This window comes from Labrus bergylta, chromosome 22, assembly GCF_963930695.1.
Source record: "Labrus bergylta chromosome 22, fLabBer1.1, whole genome shotgun sequence".
Classification (NCBI taxonomy): Eukaryota; Metazoa; Chordata; class Actinopteri; order Labriformes; family Labridae; genus Labrus; species Labrus bergylta.
This window is the reverse complement of record NC_089216.1, coordinates 15,593,744-15,614,482: the sequence shown is the minus strand read 5'-3', so window position 1 is coordinate 15,614,482 and position 20,739 is coordinate 15,593,744. Positions and strand designations below refer to the sequence as shown.

General features: G+C 40.3%; 3 protein-coding genes across 5 annotated transcripts in view; 2 read left to right on the top strand and 1 right to left on the bottom strand.

The window, feature by feature from the left end:
- alox12 (arachidonate 12-lipoxygenase) overlaps positions 1-3,271 on the top strand; it is an 11,185-nt gene extending 7,914 nt beyond the window's left edge. The window contains exons 10-15 of one of the 2 annotated variants that reach the window (XM_065950235.1): positions 394-480; positions 887-1,056; positions 1,626-1,747; positions 2,057-2,157; positions 2,318-2,488; positions 2,941-3,271. In XM_065950235.1, coding sequence (XP_065806307.1) covers positions 394-480; positions 887-1,056; positions 1,626-1,747; positions 2,057-2,157; positions 2,318-2,488; positions 2,941-3,120 — 831 coding nt within the window. In that variant the 3' untranslated portion in view covers positions 3,121-3,271. Of the gene's footprint in view, positions 1-393; positions 481-886; positions 1,057-1,217; positions 1,341-1,576; positions 1,748-2,056; positions 2,158-2,317; positions 2,489-2,940 lie in introns of those variants that run through there. The other variant, XR_010664978.1, reaches the window with a different exon arrangement.
- Positions 3,272-3,949: 678 nt separating this feature from the next.
- On the bottom strand, positions 3,950-6,012 carry rnaseka (ribonuclease, RNase K a). Its single transcript, XM_065950239.1, has 4 exons — positions 5,411-6,012; positions 4,557-4,639; positions 4,311-4,431; positions 3,950-4,224 (listed from the first exon to the last, which is right to left on the bottom strand). The coding sequence occupies exons 1-4, from the start codon at positions 5,483-5,485 to the stop codon at positions 4,207-4,209; spliced, it is 297 nt and encodes a 98-aa protein (XP_065806311.1). The 5' UTR covers positions 5,486-6,012; the 3' UTR covers positions 3,950-4,206.
- An 876-nt stretch (positions 6,013-6,888) lies between these two features.
- On the top strand, positions 6,889-10,888 carry zgc:92664 (uncharacterized protein LOC436695 homolog). 2 transcript variants are annotated; one of them, XM_020656321.3, is made up of 6 exons: positions 6,889-7,234; positions 7,934-8,028; positions 8,227-8,438; positions 10,032-10,136; positions 10,525-10,563; positions 10,701-10,888. In XM_020656321.3, the coding sequence occupies exons 1-6, from the start codon at positions 7,214-7,216 to the stop codon at positions 10,715-10,717; spliced, it is 489 nt and encodes a 162-aa protein (XP_020511977.1). In that variant the 5' UTR covers positions 6,889-7,213; the 3' UTR covers positions 10,718-10,888. The 2 variants fall into 2 exon arrangements, with proteins under 2 accessions (XP_020511977.1, XP_020511976.1); XM_020656320.3 differs by having other exon boundaries at positions 10,525-10,888.
- The last annotated feature ends 9,851 nt before the right edge of the window (positions 10,889-20,739 follow it).

The window sequence follows — 20,739 nt, the reverse complement described above, 5'->3', positions numbered from 1 at the left end:
ACACACAGTGATCATACACACACAGTGATCATACTCACAGTGATCATACGCACAGTGATCATACTCACAGTGATCATACGCACAGTGATCATACACACACAGTGATCATACGCACAGTGATCATACGCACAGTGATCATACGCACAGTGATCATGCGCACAGTGATCATGCACACAGTGATCATACACACAGTGATCTTTATTCTCATAAATCAACTCTTTTACTTTTGTTATAATGACTGAAGACTTTCTCTGTAATATTGTGATTCTTGTCTTGAACCTCAGAATTAGTTTTTGTCTCCCAGTAGCTCTATGACTCGTTAAGTTAGTCAGTTAACGAGTTGTACTTCTGTTGCACCTTGAACATTTTGTGTTTTTTGTCTTCCTGTTTCAGCTGCTGGCTCCTCACCTGCGATACACTCTGGAGATAAACTGTAGGGGGCGCACTCAGCTCATCTCTGATAACGGCATCTTCAAACGGGTCAGATCATGTGATTAAAACTGCCTACCCCAATCAGCTTATAAATCTTTATATCACTTTATAAAACTCTCTTTGTGTGTGTGTGTGTGTGTGTGTGTGTGTGTGTGTGTGTGTGTGTGTGTGTGTGTGTGTGTGTGTGTGTGTGTCTGTCTGTCTGTCTGTCTGTCTGTCTGTCTGTGTGTGTGTGTGTGTGTGTGTGTGTGTGTGTCTGTCTGTCTGTCTGTGTGTGAGTGTGTGTGTCTGTCTGTCTGTCTGTCTGTCTGTGTGTGTGTGTGTGTGTGTGTGTGTCTGTCTGTCTGTCTGTCTGTCTGTCTCTGTGTGTGTGTGTGTGTGTGTGTGTGTGTGTGTGTGTGTGTGTGTGTGTGTGTGTGTGTGTGTGTTTTTCTGTGTGTCTGTGTGTGATCAGGTGGTGTCCACAGGTGGGGAAGGTCTGTTGGTTCTGTCACAGAGGGAGTATCAGGTGCTGACGTATCGCTCACTGCAGCCTCGATACGACTTCACAGACAGAGGAGTGACCCGATTGGACAAATACCACTACAGAGAGCACAGCCTGCTGCTGTGGGACGCCATACACAGGTACACACACACACACATACACAGGTAAACCACATACACTCACCATTACCATGAGACGAATGTCCCTCATGTTTGTCTCAGGTTTGTCTCTGTCCCTCAGGTTTGTCTCATGTGTTGTCTCTGTCTCTCTGGTTTGTCTCTGTGTTGTCTCTGTCTCTCAGGTTTGTCTCAGGTGTTGTCTCTGTCCCTCAGGTTTGTCTCATGTGTTGTCTCTGTCTCTCAGGTTTGTCTCTGTGTTGTCTCTGTCTCTCAGGTTTGTCTCAGGTGTTGTCTCTGTCCCTCAGGTTTGTCTCTGTCTCTCAGGTTTGTCTCCTGTGTTGTCTCTGTCTCTCAGGTTTGTCTCTGTCACTCAGGTTTGTCTCTGTCTCTCAGGTTTGTCTCTGTGTTGTCTCTGTCTCTCAGGTTTGTCTCTGTCACTCAGGTTTGTCTCTGTCTCTCAGGTTTGTCTCTGTGTTGTCTCTGTCTCTCAGGTTTGTCTCAGGTGTTGTCTCTGTCCCTCAGGTTTGTCTCTGTCACTCAGGTTTGTCTCTGTCTCTCATGTTTGTCTCTGTGTTGTCTCTGTCCCTCAGGTTTGTCTCAGGTGTGGTGGACCTGTATTACCTGTCAGATCAGGATGTTGAGGAAGATCTTGAACTGCAGGCATGGATCAGAGACATCACTCAGGAAGGATTCACAGAGCTCCCAAACTTTGGTCAGTCATTCTTTTACCTTCTGTATCTGATGCTGAATGTCCAGGATGAAGTGTCACATCCAAAGTTACTTGTTAATGGTTTATATTAAAGTTTGGGCAAATTAAGGAAACATAAAGGTTAAGTTCAGCTTCTTTTATAGATAGTAGAAAGAAAATAGTTTAGTCCTATTTCAAACCAAATGAATGGTCGTGATGGATGGACGCCCCATATAAGCACAGCTGACTTCATACGATGATGCAGAATTAATGACACACACACATATATATAATATCAGTGTTTGTTGTGATGAATGATGGTGTTCTGTTCAGGTCTGAGCAGTAAACTGAACAGCAGAGAAGAGGTCTACACGTTGCTTTCAGTCGTAATCTTTATCAGCACGGCTCAACACGCCGCGACAAACAACGGACAGGTGAACACAAACACACACACTCTGTTTTCATACCAGAGTTTTTTTAAATAACCTTTATTTAGAGCGTTAATCTCACAGAGACGCTTTGATTCACTATTCTTCTAAAGAGTTTCACATCCTCTGTCTCTCACTCTGTGTCTCTCTGTCGGGGTGTTTAAAGTTCGACTGGTGCGCCTGGGTCCCAAACACCCCCTGCACCATGAGACACCCCCCACCCACGGACAAGGATGCTGTTACCATGGAGATGATCATGGACACCCTCCCTGATGTGAGCCAATCGTGTGTTCAGATGGCGATCACCTGGCACCTGGGACGAGCTCAGCCGGACGCTGTGAGTTTCTCTGTGTCAACTGACATTGGTTTCTAAAGACATGATGTAAAGTTTCAAACATCAAATCGTTCTGAAGCAAACGGCTCTGCAGAGTCACCTATAACTCATCTACAACTAAAGTGTAAGAAAAGGAAGGAGGCTGACGAGGACACGTTAGAGATGTTTAAAATGACTCAGAGTCTGATGAATAGTTTGTTTTTGGGATGTTTTCTCCCTCTAAAGAAATGTGTCTACGTAACAAAGAATATCCCGTTTCATTTTGAAACAGGACACTTCTTGCAATGTCGAGGAATTGTGGAAACAATTCAGAGATGAGATTCACTAAAGGACTGATCAGCCTTTGAACCTGTAAACACGTCAAAAAGTCACTAAAGGGTTAAATGTTTCTCCTCTTCCTCCTCCTCCTCCATCTCCTCCTCTTACTCCTCCTCCTGTTTCTCCTCCTCCTGTAGATCCCTCTGGGTCAGTACACCGAGGAGCACTTCACTGAGGGGCGGGCTCAGCAGGTGATTGACAGATTCAGGATGGAGCTGAAGGAGATTGAGGAGCACATTCGGAGTGAGAACGAAGGGGCGGAGCTTCAGTACCTGTACCTGCTGCCGAGCCGCATCGAGAACAGCATCACTATATAAACACACACATGCAGACAGCCTGTCATCACTCCTCTCCAGCTCCTCCCCCTTTTCCAAATATGGTCATGTATCTGTAGTATTTAAGCAACGCACGCTCTCTATTGGTTAAAAGATGATCAGTGAAGTATTAATAAAGTTTATAAATGTTAAACATGTCTCATGTATTTTCTGTTTCATGAAATTTCAAATCAAATCACTTTGATTAAAAACATGAAGCTGATTGGCCAATAGGGTTGTTGCTCTATTCTGGAACGATATCTTTTTATAATGTTTGTACAGATTTTATTCATTAGAAGAATAAACGACTTCTTTTTCCTGCGCTGACTTTCATTTACAAACGATGCTGCAACGCTTCACCAGGCAACAAGAATTATCAGACGGGGGCCACCTTAAAGGGGTTTCTGCTATTGAAAACTTTCAGATTTTGAGCCATTGTTGTAAAGCGGCTGCAGCGCCTCTGACTACAACTCCGCCCCTAGAAAAGATAACCAATCCGGGGTCCCTTTTCCAAAACATCTGGAGTCCTTTGATCCGTTATCCGGTGAGGACAGATCCGCCCTCTGGTGGTCACAGGTTGTAACTGTAGTCATGTCATCATTCTTTATTACAAGTTTAATGAATCTGTAATTCGTTTTTCTGTCCTTCATTTGTTTGAAACGATGTCGCTGTATGGAAAGCCCTTTTAACATGATTAGCGGTAATAGCACATGTAGCCGACATATGAACTTAATACTTATAGCAATAAGTAAGGTCTTTTACCTGCTTTTTGTAAAGTGTCTCGAGATTACACTTGTTATGAGTTGACGCTATACAAATAAAAATTGATTGATTGATTGCATACACTTTTTATTGTTTGAAACTGTGACCATGAAATCAACGTTTCATCACATCCAATCACAGACGTTTCTCAGCTTATTCAAAGAAGCGACACCTGAAATAAATTAACATCAAACACATTCCTGTTACAGTGCAGACGACTCATCATTTATGAATAGTTTATTCTACAATCCTCTTCATCTTTCAATCCGCTCGCTCAGCGATCACGCGCCTTTAACCAGCAGTCAGCCTCCAGGCCAGCAGGGGGCGCTAATGCACCAGGTAATCCTACAGAACAACAACAGGAGAACACGGTCAGTCAGTCATTTTCGACCTCACATCAAAAGATAAGAATCACATCGTGGTGGAATGACCTTCCGCTTGTTGAGTTTCATCTGGCAAAACGAAAACGATCCAAAGAAGACGTAGATGGCGGCGGCGATGATGCAGTTATACCCGACTTTATCGTAGAGCTCGTAGATCTTCTGAGGATTACTGAAGGGAGAAAACATACACTGTCAAAAACACAACTAAAACAAACACGCTCCGCCTGTGTGATGTCATAAAGTGACCCCCCTCGGGGTCAAAGGCCAACACGTACGAATATTTAAAGATCTTACTCCTGGTGAATGTCTGCCTCTTCAAACGGCACGTCTTCGATCAGCACGGCTGAGTGAGTGATGAAGAAAATCCCCAACATGGACTGAGGAGGACCAGGGAGACCAGGACCAGGGAGACCAGGAGGAAGAGGAGGGAGACCGGGGAGACCAGGACGAGGGACACCAGGAGGAAGAGGAGGGAGACCAGGAGACGAGGGATAAGAAATCACAACTTTAAGTGTTTAAAAATATTCATAAAGTGTTAAAGTAAAAATACAAACTATCACGAGAGGAACGTTTTATTATTTTAATCTCAAAATAATTTATTTTAATTCAAATGTTTTCTCTTTAAAGTAGTTTCTAGTATTTTTCCTGCAGATATCATAAAACACCGGAAAGGACTTTATTTATAACTGAGTTTATTTCACAGTTCAGGTAAAAGCTCAGTTTAAAGCTGATTTACAAAGAAGGAAACCATTACAGGAAGTGCTTTGTTTGCGTTCACTTTAATGTTTTCATTAATTTAGAACTCAGTGAAATTAAAGGAAAAAATGGAATCGTGTTTCCTAGTTTAGTTTATTTTTACAGTCTATGGTTTAGATTCAGTTTAATAGCCGGTGTTGTGCTGTAAACGGTTACCGTGTTAACTGGAGACCTCTGAATGTCTCTTAGTTCCGTTACTTATTAAAGAATATTTGTTTATTATAATTAATCATTAAACACAGAGGCATGTGTCAGGAAGCTTTTCAAACAAGTGTTTTATCAGATAACCACAGACTCATTCGGCAGGAAGTCACCATTTAACACGGTCACATATTCTACTGTAACACCAGCTCTTATCCTTAAGTCTATGGTTTGATATGAAATAAACTCACCAGCATGATGACTCCCCACAGACTCAGCACAAGCCCACAGGCGGCGAGTTTGGGTCCACAGATCAGCCCGCGCATCGTCCAATCATCAAACTTATTAAACTTTATTAAATTAACTTCTGAGGAACGCAAAGTTACTCGCGCTGCTATGAGTCGTCTTTACTGGTCACGTGTCTGTCACCTGGTCAGTCAGGTGACCGTGAATGGACACCGGAAGTGTCCGGATATAAAAAAAAAAAAGTTTCGAAAAACTTTTTAGACTTTTTCCCTCCAAAATGTAATTTACACTAAAGAGATATATTAGAAACTCAAACAATATTTAAAACGAATTCTTTATAAAATGTTCAAACAGAAGTATGAACTGTGAAATAAGCAGGGGGTCTAAATACTTAGTGGTCTGAACTTATGAGTTATCATGAAAATAAGATAAATGAGTGTCCTTCAAAATAAGATGCGACTTTACAGCTTTGTTGCTCTTCACAGATTTAATGGAAGTCCTCTCTGGGATTAATAAATTATATCAAATCAAATCAAAAAGTCAATTGTTTGTTGTTTTCAACAATAAAACGATGAAAGCAAAGTTTCGAGTTGAAACCTATTTTATTATTTAAATCAGAATCGAAAACAAGTTTTAAACTAACATTTACAGTCTATGGTTTTAAATTAACAAAATTACACATCTGTGATTTAATCAAAGGCCAATAAACACGATAAAACGTCTTTAATCACGTCTGACCGATTTTACTGGTGTATAAAAATAAACATTTCTCGTCTTTAAGATGAAAAATAAAGATAACTGTCCATTATTTATACAAATATTAAAAAAAAATATATTTTTTTAAACATATAATTTCTGTTTAACAGGAATACAAATATTCTTTGAAACCAATGGTAGTTAGCCTTTAGCATGGTTAGTTACACTGCTAGTTAAAGTGTTTATAGAAGCTGAATTTATTGTTACTGGTTTGATTTTCAGTTTCTGTAACAGTTGTGACGTATTTTTAACATCACACCATCAGTTTGCTGTCTGTAAATAAATCGTCTGAGTGAGAAATTCTAATTATTCGTCCCAAACTCTGGTATGTACGGCTGCACGTGAAGGCGGCATGTTTTGATACTATGCTACTTCAGGCACTGTTGGATACAGGAGGCGTAATTCCTACATTTCGTGAGTGATGTGACCGTGATATATATATCCGGGCACGAAAAAATTGTTTCTGTAATCTGATCTGAAGGAGACACGTTGAATATCATTTAGTTAAACACAATCAATTCCTAAACTCGGAGTCAATCCAAGTTATCTTCACAATTATTTTTTGTCGTTGTTTGGTTATTTTTCCATCTTTAATCGAGTAAATGTCAATAACTGTATTTTCGACCTGGAACTGTTTTCAGTTCTGTCTCACCAGAGCTTTACAATAGTCTCACTCCTTCTCCCTCACAATAGATATTATTACTGATCATCGGGATTACGAGGATGCCTGAACGCAGCACCGTTGTGTTCAGTGCGCGGCTTGAACACTCTGTTATCTAAAATAATGAAGCTAACGAAGCTAATGGCGCTAATGTAGCTGATGGAGCTGTTATAATCCTCCGCAGATCAAACTGTAACAGGGTTATTTAGCAGACTGTTTGGACGTTTCCAGGCAACGACATTAAAACGTACATTTAAAGCTACTCTGCTGACGTTCACTACCTACATGCTACACAGATTAGCTGCTATGTTAGCATGTTAACGACAGCTTCGGTAAACATGAAGATTTTTTAAAGGAATAAACATTTAGTGTTTCATTAGAGATCATCAACATGACGTCCGCTTCTACTAAAGTAAGTCCAGTCTGATGTGTTTATAATGCAATGAATACAAAATAACGTAAATAATAATAACCTCCCGTTAATCCATCACAACACACCCCATCACTGAATATATAAATATATATTATATATATATATATATATATCGTCTGTTCCTCCTTCTGGTTTAATTATCCTTCTGACCACAGTTCATTTAACGATTCATAACAAATAGGGACGTAATTCATCATAACACCGGGAGTTAACCTGCTTCTGTATCCGATCACTGACAGAAGGAGACTCGGGTATCAACAGGAAGTATTTGATGACTAATGAGTTGTAGGAAGTGATTTTCTCTGTAATTAATTGAGCTCTGCTTAAATATCAGCTGAACTCTGTCACACTCTCTGGACAAAGATGTTCAAATAAGATAATTAGTCGATAATGTATTGTGTTCTGTGTTTTTGATGATGAAATACTTGTTATTAACCTTTGTTTTAAACTTTGTGGTTTCCTCTTCACTTTTAATTCATGTTTTAATGACGTCATCATCGTCTTTTATTCTGTACTATTCGTTGTTTTGTGTGTGTGTGTGTGTGTGTGTGTGTGTGTGTGTGTGTGTGTGTGTGTGTGTGTGTGTGTGTGTGTGTGTGTGTGTGTGTGTGTGTGTGTGTGTGTGTGTGTGTGTGTGTGTGTGTGTGTGTGTGTGTGTGTGTGTGTGTGTGTGTGTAGGTTGGAGAGATCTTCTCAGCAGCTGGCGCTGCCTTCACTAAACTCGGAGAGCTCACCATGCAGCTCCACCCTGTGGCAGACTCCAGTCCTGCAGGGTAATACACACATAAACACACATACACACACACACACACACACACACACACACACACACACACACATATTATGATGGCGCTGACATTTAAACAGATGAGAGCAGATCAACACTGACTGCAGTAATGAGGTACACACACAGAACCATGACAGTTAAATTAAATATTTGAATGAACTTGATTTTCCGTATTTTCCTGCAGCGGTCAGACGAAGAGCGCCGTGAAGAGGAAGCTGTATGAAGACGGAGCTCCGCCGCCTGAAGGACCAAAGAAGTCTGTGAAAAAAACTGCTGTAACGCCAGGTCCTCCGACCATCATCTCCGTCCCCACGGCCAAGGTGGTGGTGACGCCCGGTCTTCAGAGTACCCCCAACAACAACAACCAGCAACCCCTGAAGAAACCCAAAACTGCAGGTGAGTTGACTGAGCGTCATCAGAACTTGAACCTGACTCTCCTGTATTCTGACTGACGCTGTTTCACCCGCTGAGATCGTCCCAACGCAGGCAGAAGTTCCACCTTAAACCTCACACCTCACTCTGAGAGGGTGTGGTGTCCTCTCTAGAGTCCGGTTGTCATGGTGATGGTGTTCTAAAGGTTTGATAGATTGGGGAATGAGGAGGAGCAGATTGGTTTTAGTGGTTGTCATGGTGACAGCAGTGTGTTCCCTCTGATCGATTACGTCCCTCAGAAGTGTTTGACGACTTTGTTTTGACTCCTGCTTTAGTTTTCCACGAGCCCAGATCGTCCAATCACAGAGGACCGTTAAATGACCTGATGTTGTAGTTACAGATGTCACCACTAGATGTCACTGTAGTCATTGTTCACTAGCTGTAGATGAAGGCAAACATTAGAGTTTGTGTTTGTGGGTGAACGTTGGTGAACAGAAGTTATTTTAGAAACACTGGAACAAACACTGCTCTCTGATTGGTCACATTCAGAGACGAGAGGAAACACAGAAACAAACACTTCAAGGAGACAAATGCTGCTCTCTGATTGGTCACAATAAGTTCAAACTTCTGCGTGTGGTTTAATGTCGACTGCTGACAGAAGAAACTAAACTGGGGGCCCATTTCTGAAAGAAGGTTCAACAGACCCTCAGTCTAACCCTGAGCTCTGAGTTGATTTACTCTCAGGTGGGAAACTCTGAGAGAGAGTGGGGAGTGACATGCGGGAAAGGAGCCCCAAGCTGGACCCCAAGCTGGACCCCAACCCGGGCCGCCCGCCTGGAAGACCACAGCCTCCATACACGGGGCGCGCACCAACCACTGCGCCACCAGCACCCCAGGCTCATATAGTTTTTAAGTTAACTTCATTCAGAGTCTATTTGAATGTGCATTAACTTTTTCCCCAACATAATGCTGTATTCACACACATAGGCTAAATGTCCTCTCACCTTTACCCCATTTAGTTTCTTAATTAACCCTAATTAAATTAACATCTCCCGACGTTAATGTAGGCTCTAATTCCCTGCGGAGTAATGTAGCCCCTTCATAACGAGGCTCGACTAAAAGACGCCATGTTCGATAAAATAGTTTGTCGCTGTAGTATTGCCATCCTAACATATCATATTAAAACAACTTGGATTTTTATTCAGACAAACGGTGAATCTTCACTAACACGGCGTGATACGGACCGAATGAAAGAATGAGGAAATGAAACAGCGTTTCTGGCTCTAAAAGAGGGCGGAGTCAGAGAGAAACTCTGGGTTCACTGAAGAAAACCTGCACTCGACCAGGTTAGGTTCACAGACTCAGTTACCATAGTAACTGACTCAGAGGTAAAGTAACCTCACCCTCTGGAACGGGCTGGAGTTACCCCTCTTTCTCTCTCGGGTTTGAGTGACCTCCTCTTCTGAAAAGGAAAACCCAGAGTTTCCATCATTTCAGGGTTAATGGACTCAGAGTTTGTACAAAACCTTCTTTCAGAAACGGGCCCCTTACCTGAATGTTTGTTTATTTGAATGTTTGTTTATTGTTTATGCGGTATATCTTTCTCTCTGTGTGCAGACGTGACTCTGAGCGCTCTGAATGACTCGGACGTGAACAGTGACCTGGTCGACATGGAGGGACTCGGAGACGGGTCCAAGTCCAAAAAACTGAACTTTGATCAAGGTCAGTCTCCATTTATCTTCATCATCATCTTCATCAGTGACAACCCTGGCTCACCCTGAAACATTCTTTAATTCGACAGATCATGTTTTTACAGTTTAGTAAAGTTTTTATCCAAAAAGATAATTTCAGTCAAATGAACTCGTCATCGCGGTGTTGACCAGCGTCGTTACCTCGACGTAACGAGAAGTCGAGATGACTTCGCTATCACGTTGGGACCAAGTCAAATGAAATTAACTGATGTTTGTCCGCTTAGGGCTGCAGTAGACGACCACAGACAGGAAGTCAGAGATTTTAAGAAAATAAAAGTGGTCTGATTTTGTTATATTTATGTTAATAATAATAATAATAATAATAATAGTGTTTCCTGTTCCTGTTTGTGTCTCTGTAGATAACCTGAACCTGGACTCCTCACTCATCATGAACCCTGGTGACCTCCCACTGCTCTCACACTGACCTTTCACCGCCTGTGCTCAACCCTTTCAAAATAAGAGTTTCTAGATGTGATGAACTGTTGAATCCACGGAGACTCATCAGCCCTGTTTTATTTTGACTTTTATTTTGAAGGAAATCATCATCAATAAAAACAGACTGAACGATGGAAGACTCGATGCAGCAGAGGAACTCCACAAGATGAAAAACTCTTCAAACCTTCGAGGACGAGGATTAAAAATCAGAAACATGAAACGTCTGTCATGTTGTGTTAGTCTTATTTTTGTAGGCGTTAATCGGAAATAAAAGGATTAACGAGTGTACGTTTGTTTCCTGTAAGTTTTCAGTGTGAAAGTCTGAATTTGTACTTCTAAACATGTTGAAGTGTTAAAACAAACACTAACAATGAACAGACTGGATTCATATATTTGTCACGGTATTATTTATCATCCGACCATTTGCGGGTTGCCATGGCAGCAGGTGAGGTACGTCAACCCACACTTCTCTCCTCAGCAACATTTTCCAGCTCCTCCTCCGGGGGGATTCTGAGGCGTTCCCAGGACAGCAGGGTATATAATCCCTCCAGCAGACTCTGGCTCTCCTTCCAGTTAGGTGTGTCCAGAAAACCTCCAAACAGAGGCGTCAAGGAAGAACCTAATAACACAGCCACCTCCACTGTCTGTGTGTGTGTGTGTGTAGAAAACGACGTACATACCTATGTCGAAAAAATAAAAGAGACATACATACCTATGGCAAGATAAAACGACATACACCTATGGCGAAAAAATAAAAAAAACGACGTTGTAAAAAGGACATACACACCTATGTCGAAAAAAAAAAAAACACGATGGCGAAAGAATAAAAAAACAACATGCATACCTATGGCGAAAAAAACGACCTACACACCTATGTCGAAAAAAGACAAAAAAAACGGCATACATACCTTCCTACATACACCATCAAACCCCTGCAGATGATCCTAAACACAGCAGCGCGACTGGTCTTCAACCTCTAACACAGCACATGTCACTCCGCTGTTCACCTCCCTCCACTGGCTCCCGGTTACTGCTCACATCAAATTTTAAACTCTGCTGCTCGCTTACAAAACAAACAAAAACGGCTCCTCCTTACCTAAACTCTCTCATCCAAGTCTACACAGATAAAATGTGTTTTTGTAACGCGGAAAAATAACTGCAAACGTGTTTATTCTCTGCTTCTGTACACGAGGAAAGTAAAAAAAAAAAACAATTATTTTATATAATTCCCATCACTTGAGTCATTTCTTCGGTTATTGTGAAAATGTTTCTATCCACGGACTCGAATCTTTAGAGATCAGATTCTCTATTTCATTAAATATATTTTCAAATATTATTCATCAAATATTCACATAAAAGGTGGTGTCATCAACCAAGAGGATAACATTTGGAATATAAAAGTTAATTGTTTTATAATTAAAAAGCAGAGGACCTAATATTGATCGCTGAGCGACGCCTTCACAGATTAAGATTAACGTTAAATAAAAAACTAAACATTTGGGATGAATTACATTTTATTTAATGTTTCTTAAACATACCTCATTCCAGTTTCCAACATGTTACGCGGTATGTGAGGGATGAATGTGATAAAACAAAAACAAGATGAGAAACTGTGTGACGACTTTTATTCAGCATTCATCAGGAGAAACAAGAACAGAGAGCGGTGAGCACAGGCTGGTTAACAAACAACAAACAAACATTTGTACAAAATATATATAAAAAAAGATTCTAATAATTAATCATTTAAATTTTTCTGGGCCATTTTTGCTCTTATAAGAGAGGACAGCTGAAAAGAGACTGGAAGTGTACGGTGGAGAGAGGGCGGGGGACGACATGCAGAAAAGGGTCAAGGTCAGATTCGGACCCCCGGCCGTTGTGGTGAGTTCATAGCCTCCATGGGGCACGGGACATAATGGCTAGGATCTCCGGCGCCCCACAGAGGTTATAATATTGATAATATTCAAAGTGGGGGTAATAATCATGAAAGCTAAAACAAAGATGATAGAGTAGCTTAAGCTTTATTTAATCAAAGTCATTCTCAGAGATCATAATATGTTTGTGATGATGAAGATGATGATGAAGAGGAGTGTGTGTCAGACAGCAGCAGCACACACACACCGGTAACACACACACAGAAGTACCAGTAATGATGTGCTGCTACAGACGGACACACAGAGCTCAGAAACATTCGGACAAAAACTTTGGATGTCAGGATCTTCTTGAAAACTGCGTCAGTGGGTTTGAAAGACATGGATGACCTCTGACCTTCACCAGGATGACCAGTAGATGACCTCTGACCTTCACCAGGACGACCAGTAGATGACCTCTGACCTTCACCAGAATGACTAGTGGATGACCTCTGACCTTCACCAGGACGAACAAGACTGTTGATAGGTTGTCGCTCCCAGAGATCGCAGTGACAGCACGTCATGATTTGAAGATTAAACAGAACTGCAAAACATGATGTGCTGCTAGAGCGAAACTGGACACAAATAACGTTCATACAGACACTTTAATTATCTACGGTGAGCCTAAAGGGACAAAACAATGTAAGATTAAAAAAGATGAACGCATTCATTTCAGACCGATGTTTTTAAATCTATACTGAAAGACATGGAAGCAGATTCTACAGGACATCGATGTTTTAGCTCGACTGTTTGACCAACTGTCTTCCAGATTTGACTCATTGATGGTTTTTCCATTTTAATCCAAAATGTGTTGTTTTGTAAATTGAACTTTGAGTTTCTGCTGCTGCCTGTCTTGGCCAGTTCTCCCTTGAAAAATAGGTTAATCTCAATGGGACCAACCTGGTTAAATAAAGGTTAAATAAAATAAATAAAAAGACCTTCATTAATTGTGATGAACTAGTTCATGCTGACAGATGAAGATTGCAGACAGTCTCACCTGATGAACGTCTGTAAAGAGAAGAGAGAGAGAAGTTCAGTCTCATCAGAATGAATCAGATTCTTTCACTTCTTTTTGTCTCATTAGGGTCAGAATGTGAATCTGCTGACTCATCGTTAGACGTGTTTAAAGAAACCTTCTCCACTCTGACATATTCAAACATTAAACTCTTCTTTAACTGGAATCATGACCCGGGCGCCACCAGAGGTTATGGCCCCTTGGAAAATGATCTCAGTGGGCCCCACAGATGACCACACAGCTCATATCGTCCCCTGCTGGTTGCTATAATCAAACCTCCATGATGAAGCAAAATATCTATAAATACACTCTAAATCCCTCTTAACGACGTGTGAGCATTAAACTGAGGATTATTATTTGTTAAGGCCGCTGTCAATCACGAACCCTTAACCTCGAGGATACTTGCTTTTAACCCTGTTTACGTGAACTCATGACATCAGCCTCACGTATCGTGCGGTGGTTTGGAGCGATGAGTGTGCTGAATTATGATTCAAAAGAGTCCAGAAACTTTCCTCAAGTGAAAGTCGGTAGCATCATAATGTCTAACTCGAGATCTGAGTCTAGAGATGGGAGCGATCCGATCTTTGAAGTCAGTCAAACCGTCTCTGAACTTTAAGAAGTCTGTCTGATCCATGGCGTTTATTCTGACGGAGTCTAAAAGAGTGAAAAACTGCCACATCAAGTAAAGAAAGTTTGATTCATCTTACAGTGAAGGAACTCTGATAACAAAATGATGAAAATAAAAAATCATTCTCTGCAGAATTAAATATTTTCAAAGTAAAAGAAGGTTTCTTGAGAATTTGGACAAATCATGTCCCATACAAACAAGAGATCACTAACAAACTCACTTATCCTTCTTTTTAAATGGAAATATCTTCTTATTTGAAACAAACATGTAAAACCAAATGTTGCTTTTGATTTAATTTCTTTTAATGTCTAAACAGCCCTACACAAGGTAACACCCCCATCCCAGACAACTATTTCAAACCTGAAAAAGGACATATGATCCCCCTGTGGTCTGAATGAAACATCTGTGCTTTGTTCAAAATATAACAAGCACTATTCAAATGCACTGTACATGCACTGGCAGTATGAATCAGCTGATCAGTCGTTCGTCACACTCTTCAAACGTGTTCTGACGGTCTGATGCACTCTCTTCTGAAGGCACCGGCTGAAATATCTTTCAGCAGGGCTGAAGCTTTACTATTTCTTAAACGTAAATCACAGTCATGATTGTTCCCTGCATGCTCTCAAATATTCTCAGATTAATCAGATGGTTTTGGTCACAGATGTGATCTTTCATGGCGCTATTGATGGGAGTGGTCGACGATTAGATTTCAGATTTTAGATGAAAGAATAATAAGGATGAAAAGGCATCATGCTTATTTAATACATTTAGTCAAAATATTTTTTTAATATATACCGTATATATAAATATATATATTTTTTAAATATCTATATATTTTTTTTACTGAATGTATATTTAATATGTCGTGCATTTAGTTAACCTGCAGGCATCAGTTTAATTTACTACCCTCTTAAGTCACTAAGGACAAAAATGTCCACTTCCAAAAAACTGCTATAAAAATAGAACAGATTGATATTTTCTTCTACTTTTTTCTGTATACATTTCTTAAACAACTCCAGCCCTCAAAACTATCAAATATTAAACAATAATCATGAATTTAACCCTTTAAATGCCAAAATCAAACTGGCATTTAAAGGGTTAAATTCCTGATTATTTTATACATTTATAATTATAAATTACAGTGTTCTATTGATCTATTTAAAAAATAAAATTTGCATTCCAAAATGTGTCAAGAGAGAGAAAATGTTTTCTTACAAAAATATCTGCCATATGCCCTTACACAGCCAAAATGATGGCCAGATAAAGGGGAAACATTTGCCCAAATGGACAAAAATGTCCATAATGATGCATGAGGGTTAAAAATTCTCTTTTTCTGAGAATGCTGGTCAATCATTTGTGCGTACGCCTGGTCTGAGGAACTAAATAAGGTTGATGTTTTATTGATCTTTTGTTTTGGTTAAAGATTTCGAAGGAGCCAGTTGAGGTGGTTTGGGCATCTGTTAAGGATGCCTCCTGGACGCCTCCCTTTAGAGGTTTTCCAGGCACGGCCAACTGGGAGGAGACCCTGGGGCAGACCCAGAATGCGCTGGAGGGATTATATATCCCATCTAGCCTGGGAACGCCTCGGAATCCCCCAGGAGGAGCTGGAAAACGTTGCTCGGGAGAGGGAAGTCTGGGTTGATTTACTGCGCCTGCTACCATCGCGACCCGACCTCGGATAAGCGGAAGAAAATGGATGGATGGATGGATTTGGTTAAAGTGAGAGAACTCTGAAACTCTCCACAGACGAGCTGTGAAAGGAACAAATATCACATTTTGTCAACAGGTTGGACGGATATTTCGTCTTAAATCAGTTTCACTATGTACCTTGATTACAGAAAAGTCAGCACACAAACGTCCTTTTAGTGTCCTTTATTCAGCGGACGCTGATGAAGGTTGTGTTGCTCGTTCTTACCCGGAGAAAGGAAACTAAAAGGATGTTTCTGACTCTTTTTAGTTTTGTTGCGGTCGTTTACCTGGATCCTGTTTACTGTCGAGTGTGCTCCTTTTTTGCTGTTCTTTTTTAAAGATGTTCATAACTCGATATACAAACTGTCCTCAGAGGAACATTTGGTCCCTGGAACTGTTTGAAGATAAAATGAGACGTTATGGTGAGACCGTCAGGAAGTCCAGGGAGTGTTTTTTCTTTGAGTGAAGTTTGTGTATTTAGTTCAGAAAATAAAGCACTTCTCCAACTTTCCCATCTCACTACCAAATCTACAGAGTGCACCTTTACTGAACGTTCTAATCACATGATTGAATGCACATTAAAGTCTTTAAATGAGGTCACTGGGGGGGGTCACCTCCGTCAGACCATGTTTCTGCTTGAATCATTAATGTTCACAATGATTCTTTAAACAACTTTATGTTGGTAAAGTTAAACTGATATTAAACATTACAACTTTGGATTGTACACCTGATTGAATATTCTTGTTTTAAATAAAATCAAATCATTCAACATTTCCTTGAAGTTTAATTTTGAAATACTTTTTGTTTTTCTGACGGAGTCGATAAAAAGCTGCAGAACATTTTAGGAACAATAAATGATGGCGAGGTCGGCCCGTTAAACGGGTTAATTTGATCTTTAGAATATATGTTCACTCCTGATTGAAGAGAAAAGAAAGTGAATGTGTGTGTGTATGTGTCTTAGTGTGTGTGTTTGTCTTAGCATGTGTGTGTTTGTATGTGTGTGTCTCAGCGTGTGTTTGTGTGTGTGTGTGTGTGTGTGTGTGTGTGTGTGTGTGTGTCATAGCATGTGTGTGACCCACACTGCTTGTTAAGTTTCCGTCACTATGTGTGAACGCTCTCTAACAGATCGCCGTCTAACTAATCAGTCCGTGGTAAATGAAAGACGGAGTAAACACACAGATTCTGGATCTGAAGGGACAGGAGCAAGGCCTGTTAGGGGGCCTGGCTGCTCTCCTCTGTGCTCCTGTAAAGAGGGGGGGGGGGGGGGGGTATTGGGGGGTCTCACTCACCCTTCCTTCCTCACCTCTGCGTCCTCCTCTCTGCAGCCTCGCTCGCTCTCTGACTCGGAGAGGAGGCTCACACACACACACACACACACACGCACACACACACGCACACACACACACACACACACACACACACACACTGACGGGCTGCTGCTGACTCCCCCCTCCCCGTCACTTCTGTCTATGATACAAACCCACAACACAGGAGGGAGGGGGGGGACATCCCACACACTTGATATTGGGTAATTTCCTGTTTTCAATTATCCAAAAAATGGAGGCCGACTCGTGCACACGGTCTCAAATGCAGAAATAGATTAACCATCTTTGGAAAAGAAGGAGGAGCCAGAGGGAGCGAGCCTCTTTTCCAAATATGGTCATTGTAGACACGGCTCTCTCTCTCTAACGGAAGGGACATGTGACTGAAGATCACTGGGAAGTTTCAGTTGCACTGTGATTCACGCGATAATATCGTTTTAAAACGCGGTAACTTGTCCATTCACATCGCCGCCGCCGCAGCAGCGGGAGCACCTCAGGGTTAAGTGTGATGTCCAAGAACACGTCGACGCATGGCTGCAGGAGCAGATCGAACCCACACCCACAAAATATTAAACTGGAGCGCCAATTTAATGTTTTAAAATAATAATAAATAAATAAATAAATAATAATAATAATAAAAATATTGACGCTGTAGTCCTCGTCACATCAGACATCGTCTCTAATAAAGAAAAAAAACCTTTAAAATAAAGAATCTGTTTCACTCAGTGTGTTTCGTTAAATCACTTTTTAAATCATGAATTTGTTTTGATCACAGATTTTATTATTATTTTTGTATTATAAAAAATCTGAACTTTAAATTAAAAAATGATTCTTCAGTTTTTCACTGAACTTTCTCTCTCGAATTTAAAGCTGAATAAAGATTTAATTTAGGGTAGTATATTCAGAGTTTAATTATTCAGCTGTAGTTTAAAACATGTACAAACCTCTATTACTTTACTTTTTTTTATTCATTATAATTGAATAAATCAGAAAACGTCCGACATGTGGAGGCTGCAGCTTGCCGTCTTTGTTAATCTATGAAGGAGTATTAGCGCCACGTTAAAGACAAAGTGACTCCTGATTCCTAAATGATTGAAATTAAGTTGTGTTTAAAAGGATTCCTCTTATGGATGGTAGAAACGAGTCCACCTGATGAAAGACCCTCACAGAGACCCTCACAGAGACCCTCACAGAGACCCTCACAGAGACTAGGTTCAGACTCCGTGTTTGTAATCTTTAGGGATTCTTTCGTTTTTAAAGGTCACGTGTAAACTGGTGGTGGAGTCCAACATGTGGTCTTCATATTCATGAACAGAAACACATCAAGTGAATCATCTCATTTATTAAAGTCAATCAGACACTGAAGATTTAACCTCATTAACCACTGATAAATAAAAAATACAGAATTTATCTTCTGACCAGCAAACATTTAAAATCTTAATATGAACACGTTGATCTGAATCAGACCACAGCTTTGTTTTTGTTTTTTCAGCGTCTTTGTGTTCAGAAAAGTGAGTTTTATTATTATTCATCTTCAAACTGTATGCTGGTTATTAACCCTTTAACTACAACATGATATATAATGGACTGAATAATAAATAACAATCAAATAATGTAAATGACTTTAAATAAATTAGAATCTAACATCTGTGAACATTATTCAATTAAAAACATTTTAATATTATCCATTATTATTTATGTCTGTGTGTTTCTGGAGCTCTGTAATATTTATTTATTTTAATCTCCTCTTTATGTAATAATAGAAATCATCCTAAATGAATGAGATTTTAACAGATTCATTTGAGTCATAATAAACATATTTGACTTTACCTTAATGTGAGTATAGGATCAGTTATTAGAGCTGATTATGTCCGAAAAAAGGAACATTAAATAATACGGTGGTCATGAAACGCTCCGTGTAGTAGGCCTGCTTTCTATTTGAACTTGAAGGCTCTCATTAGTATTAATGATGTCATCGCCTGGTTGCTGAAATGTGCTAAATAAACTTGACTAGTCATCTTAACTACGTATTTTAAAGACATTACATTTTATAATGACTAATCTGAGAGTGTAAATATATGTCATTGTATAGTTCAGTATCTGATAGTTAGACCTCTCGTTTCACTTTAATGTCCCTGTCTGCACTGTTAACCCTATAATGACCATTATAACCAGCTTTATGAAGAAGTTTTATTTTATGTATTAAAGGATCATTTACTCCGACTGTTACAGAATCGTTTAAATAAATAACACTTTGCCATCGTATAACCACATCTCTGTCTGCGGATTATATTTTTAACAACAAACCAAGACGCTTTGTGATAAAAATGGAGGATTTCTGTTCTTTTAAGGATGTTAAAATGTGTTTAGTACATGTCTGCGGCTGCACCTGTAACATGGGATCAGAGCAGCTCTGTCATGATGTCAGGAAGAAAAAGAGCTGAGTCACCGCACAACTGTTCAAACTTATCTAACGTGGAATTTAACCCTTTACAAATTAAACTTTAGCCGATAAAAGAAGAAGAAAATGTCGTAGTATTGATTTAAGTCGGGTGCGTGTATTTATAATGTAGATTTAATTAACTTTAGAGAGTTATGTTGAGTCGTGGAAGAGAGCAGCCGGACGGTGCTGGGGTCTTTGGGGAGGGGGCTGTGACTGGCTGCTGGCTGGGGGAGTGTCCGCTTCCTCTGCTCGCTCACTTATCTCCTCCAAGTCTTTTGTGGAGAAATATAAAACAATTCAGCCGATGTTACTGAGCCTGAAAGCTGAATGTAGAGAAGCTGCCCTGTGGAGTTAGTGTGTTTGATTCACACTGACCGCCATGACTGCACAGGAGGATTCACTGTACCGAAAAAAATAAAATATCTGAAACTTCATCACATAACTACAGTATAACACCAAACCCCATCAGCTTTAATCATTAAAAAAATATATAAAATATTAAATACGGGATTTACTCACCTTTCTGAGAAAAACAAGAGTCCAAAGGAGTGTGAGGGTAAAAATATTCCAGTATATTCCAGTAAAAATACAAAGCGCAGAGTGTAGTTAGTGTGTTTGAAGCTCTCACACTCTCACTCTGCGTCACTGCACCGTTTGAAAGTGGCGCCAACGGCTCCGCTCCTCATCTCCCCACACTCCGGCACACACACAAAAAATAAATAGAAAATCAAACGAGTCCGCAGCAATATTTCACGAGTACCAAAATGTGCCTATGGAGCAGGAGAATCGATCCCCGCTGTCACTTTTTAATAATATCGCTCCTGTGATTTTTATTTATTTTTTATGTTAAATTAAAATAACCGTCAGAGGGGTTTCTGGGCCGCGGTGCAGGACGGGAGAATGCGCGTGGCGGTTGTGTTTTGAATTTCTAACCGGCCTGAGAGGGGGGGGGGGGGTGTTCCCCGCAGGGACTAACTGTGTAGGTGTGAGTGTCAAACTGTACACGTATTAACATCTGTATTAACATCTGTGTGAGAGTTTAAAACATTAAAGGAATACATATAAATTCTTTTTCAACAATATATGGACTCTAACTTCTCCTTGATAACTGTAAAACTGTAAATTACGATTATTT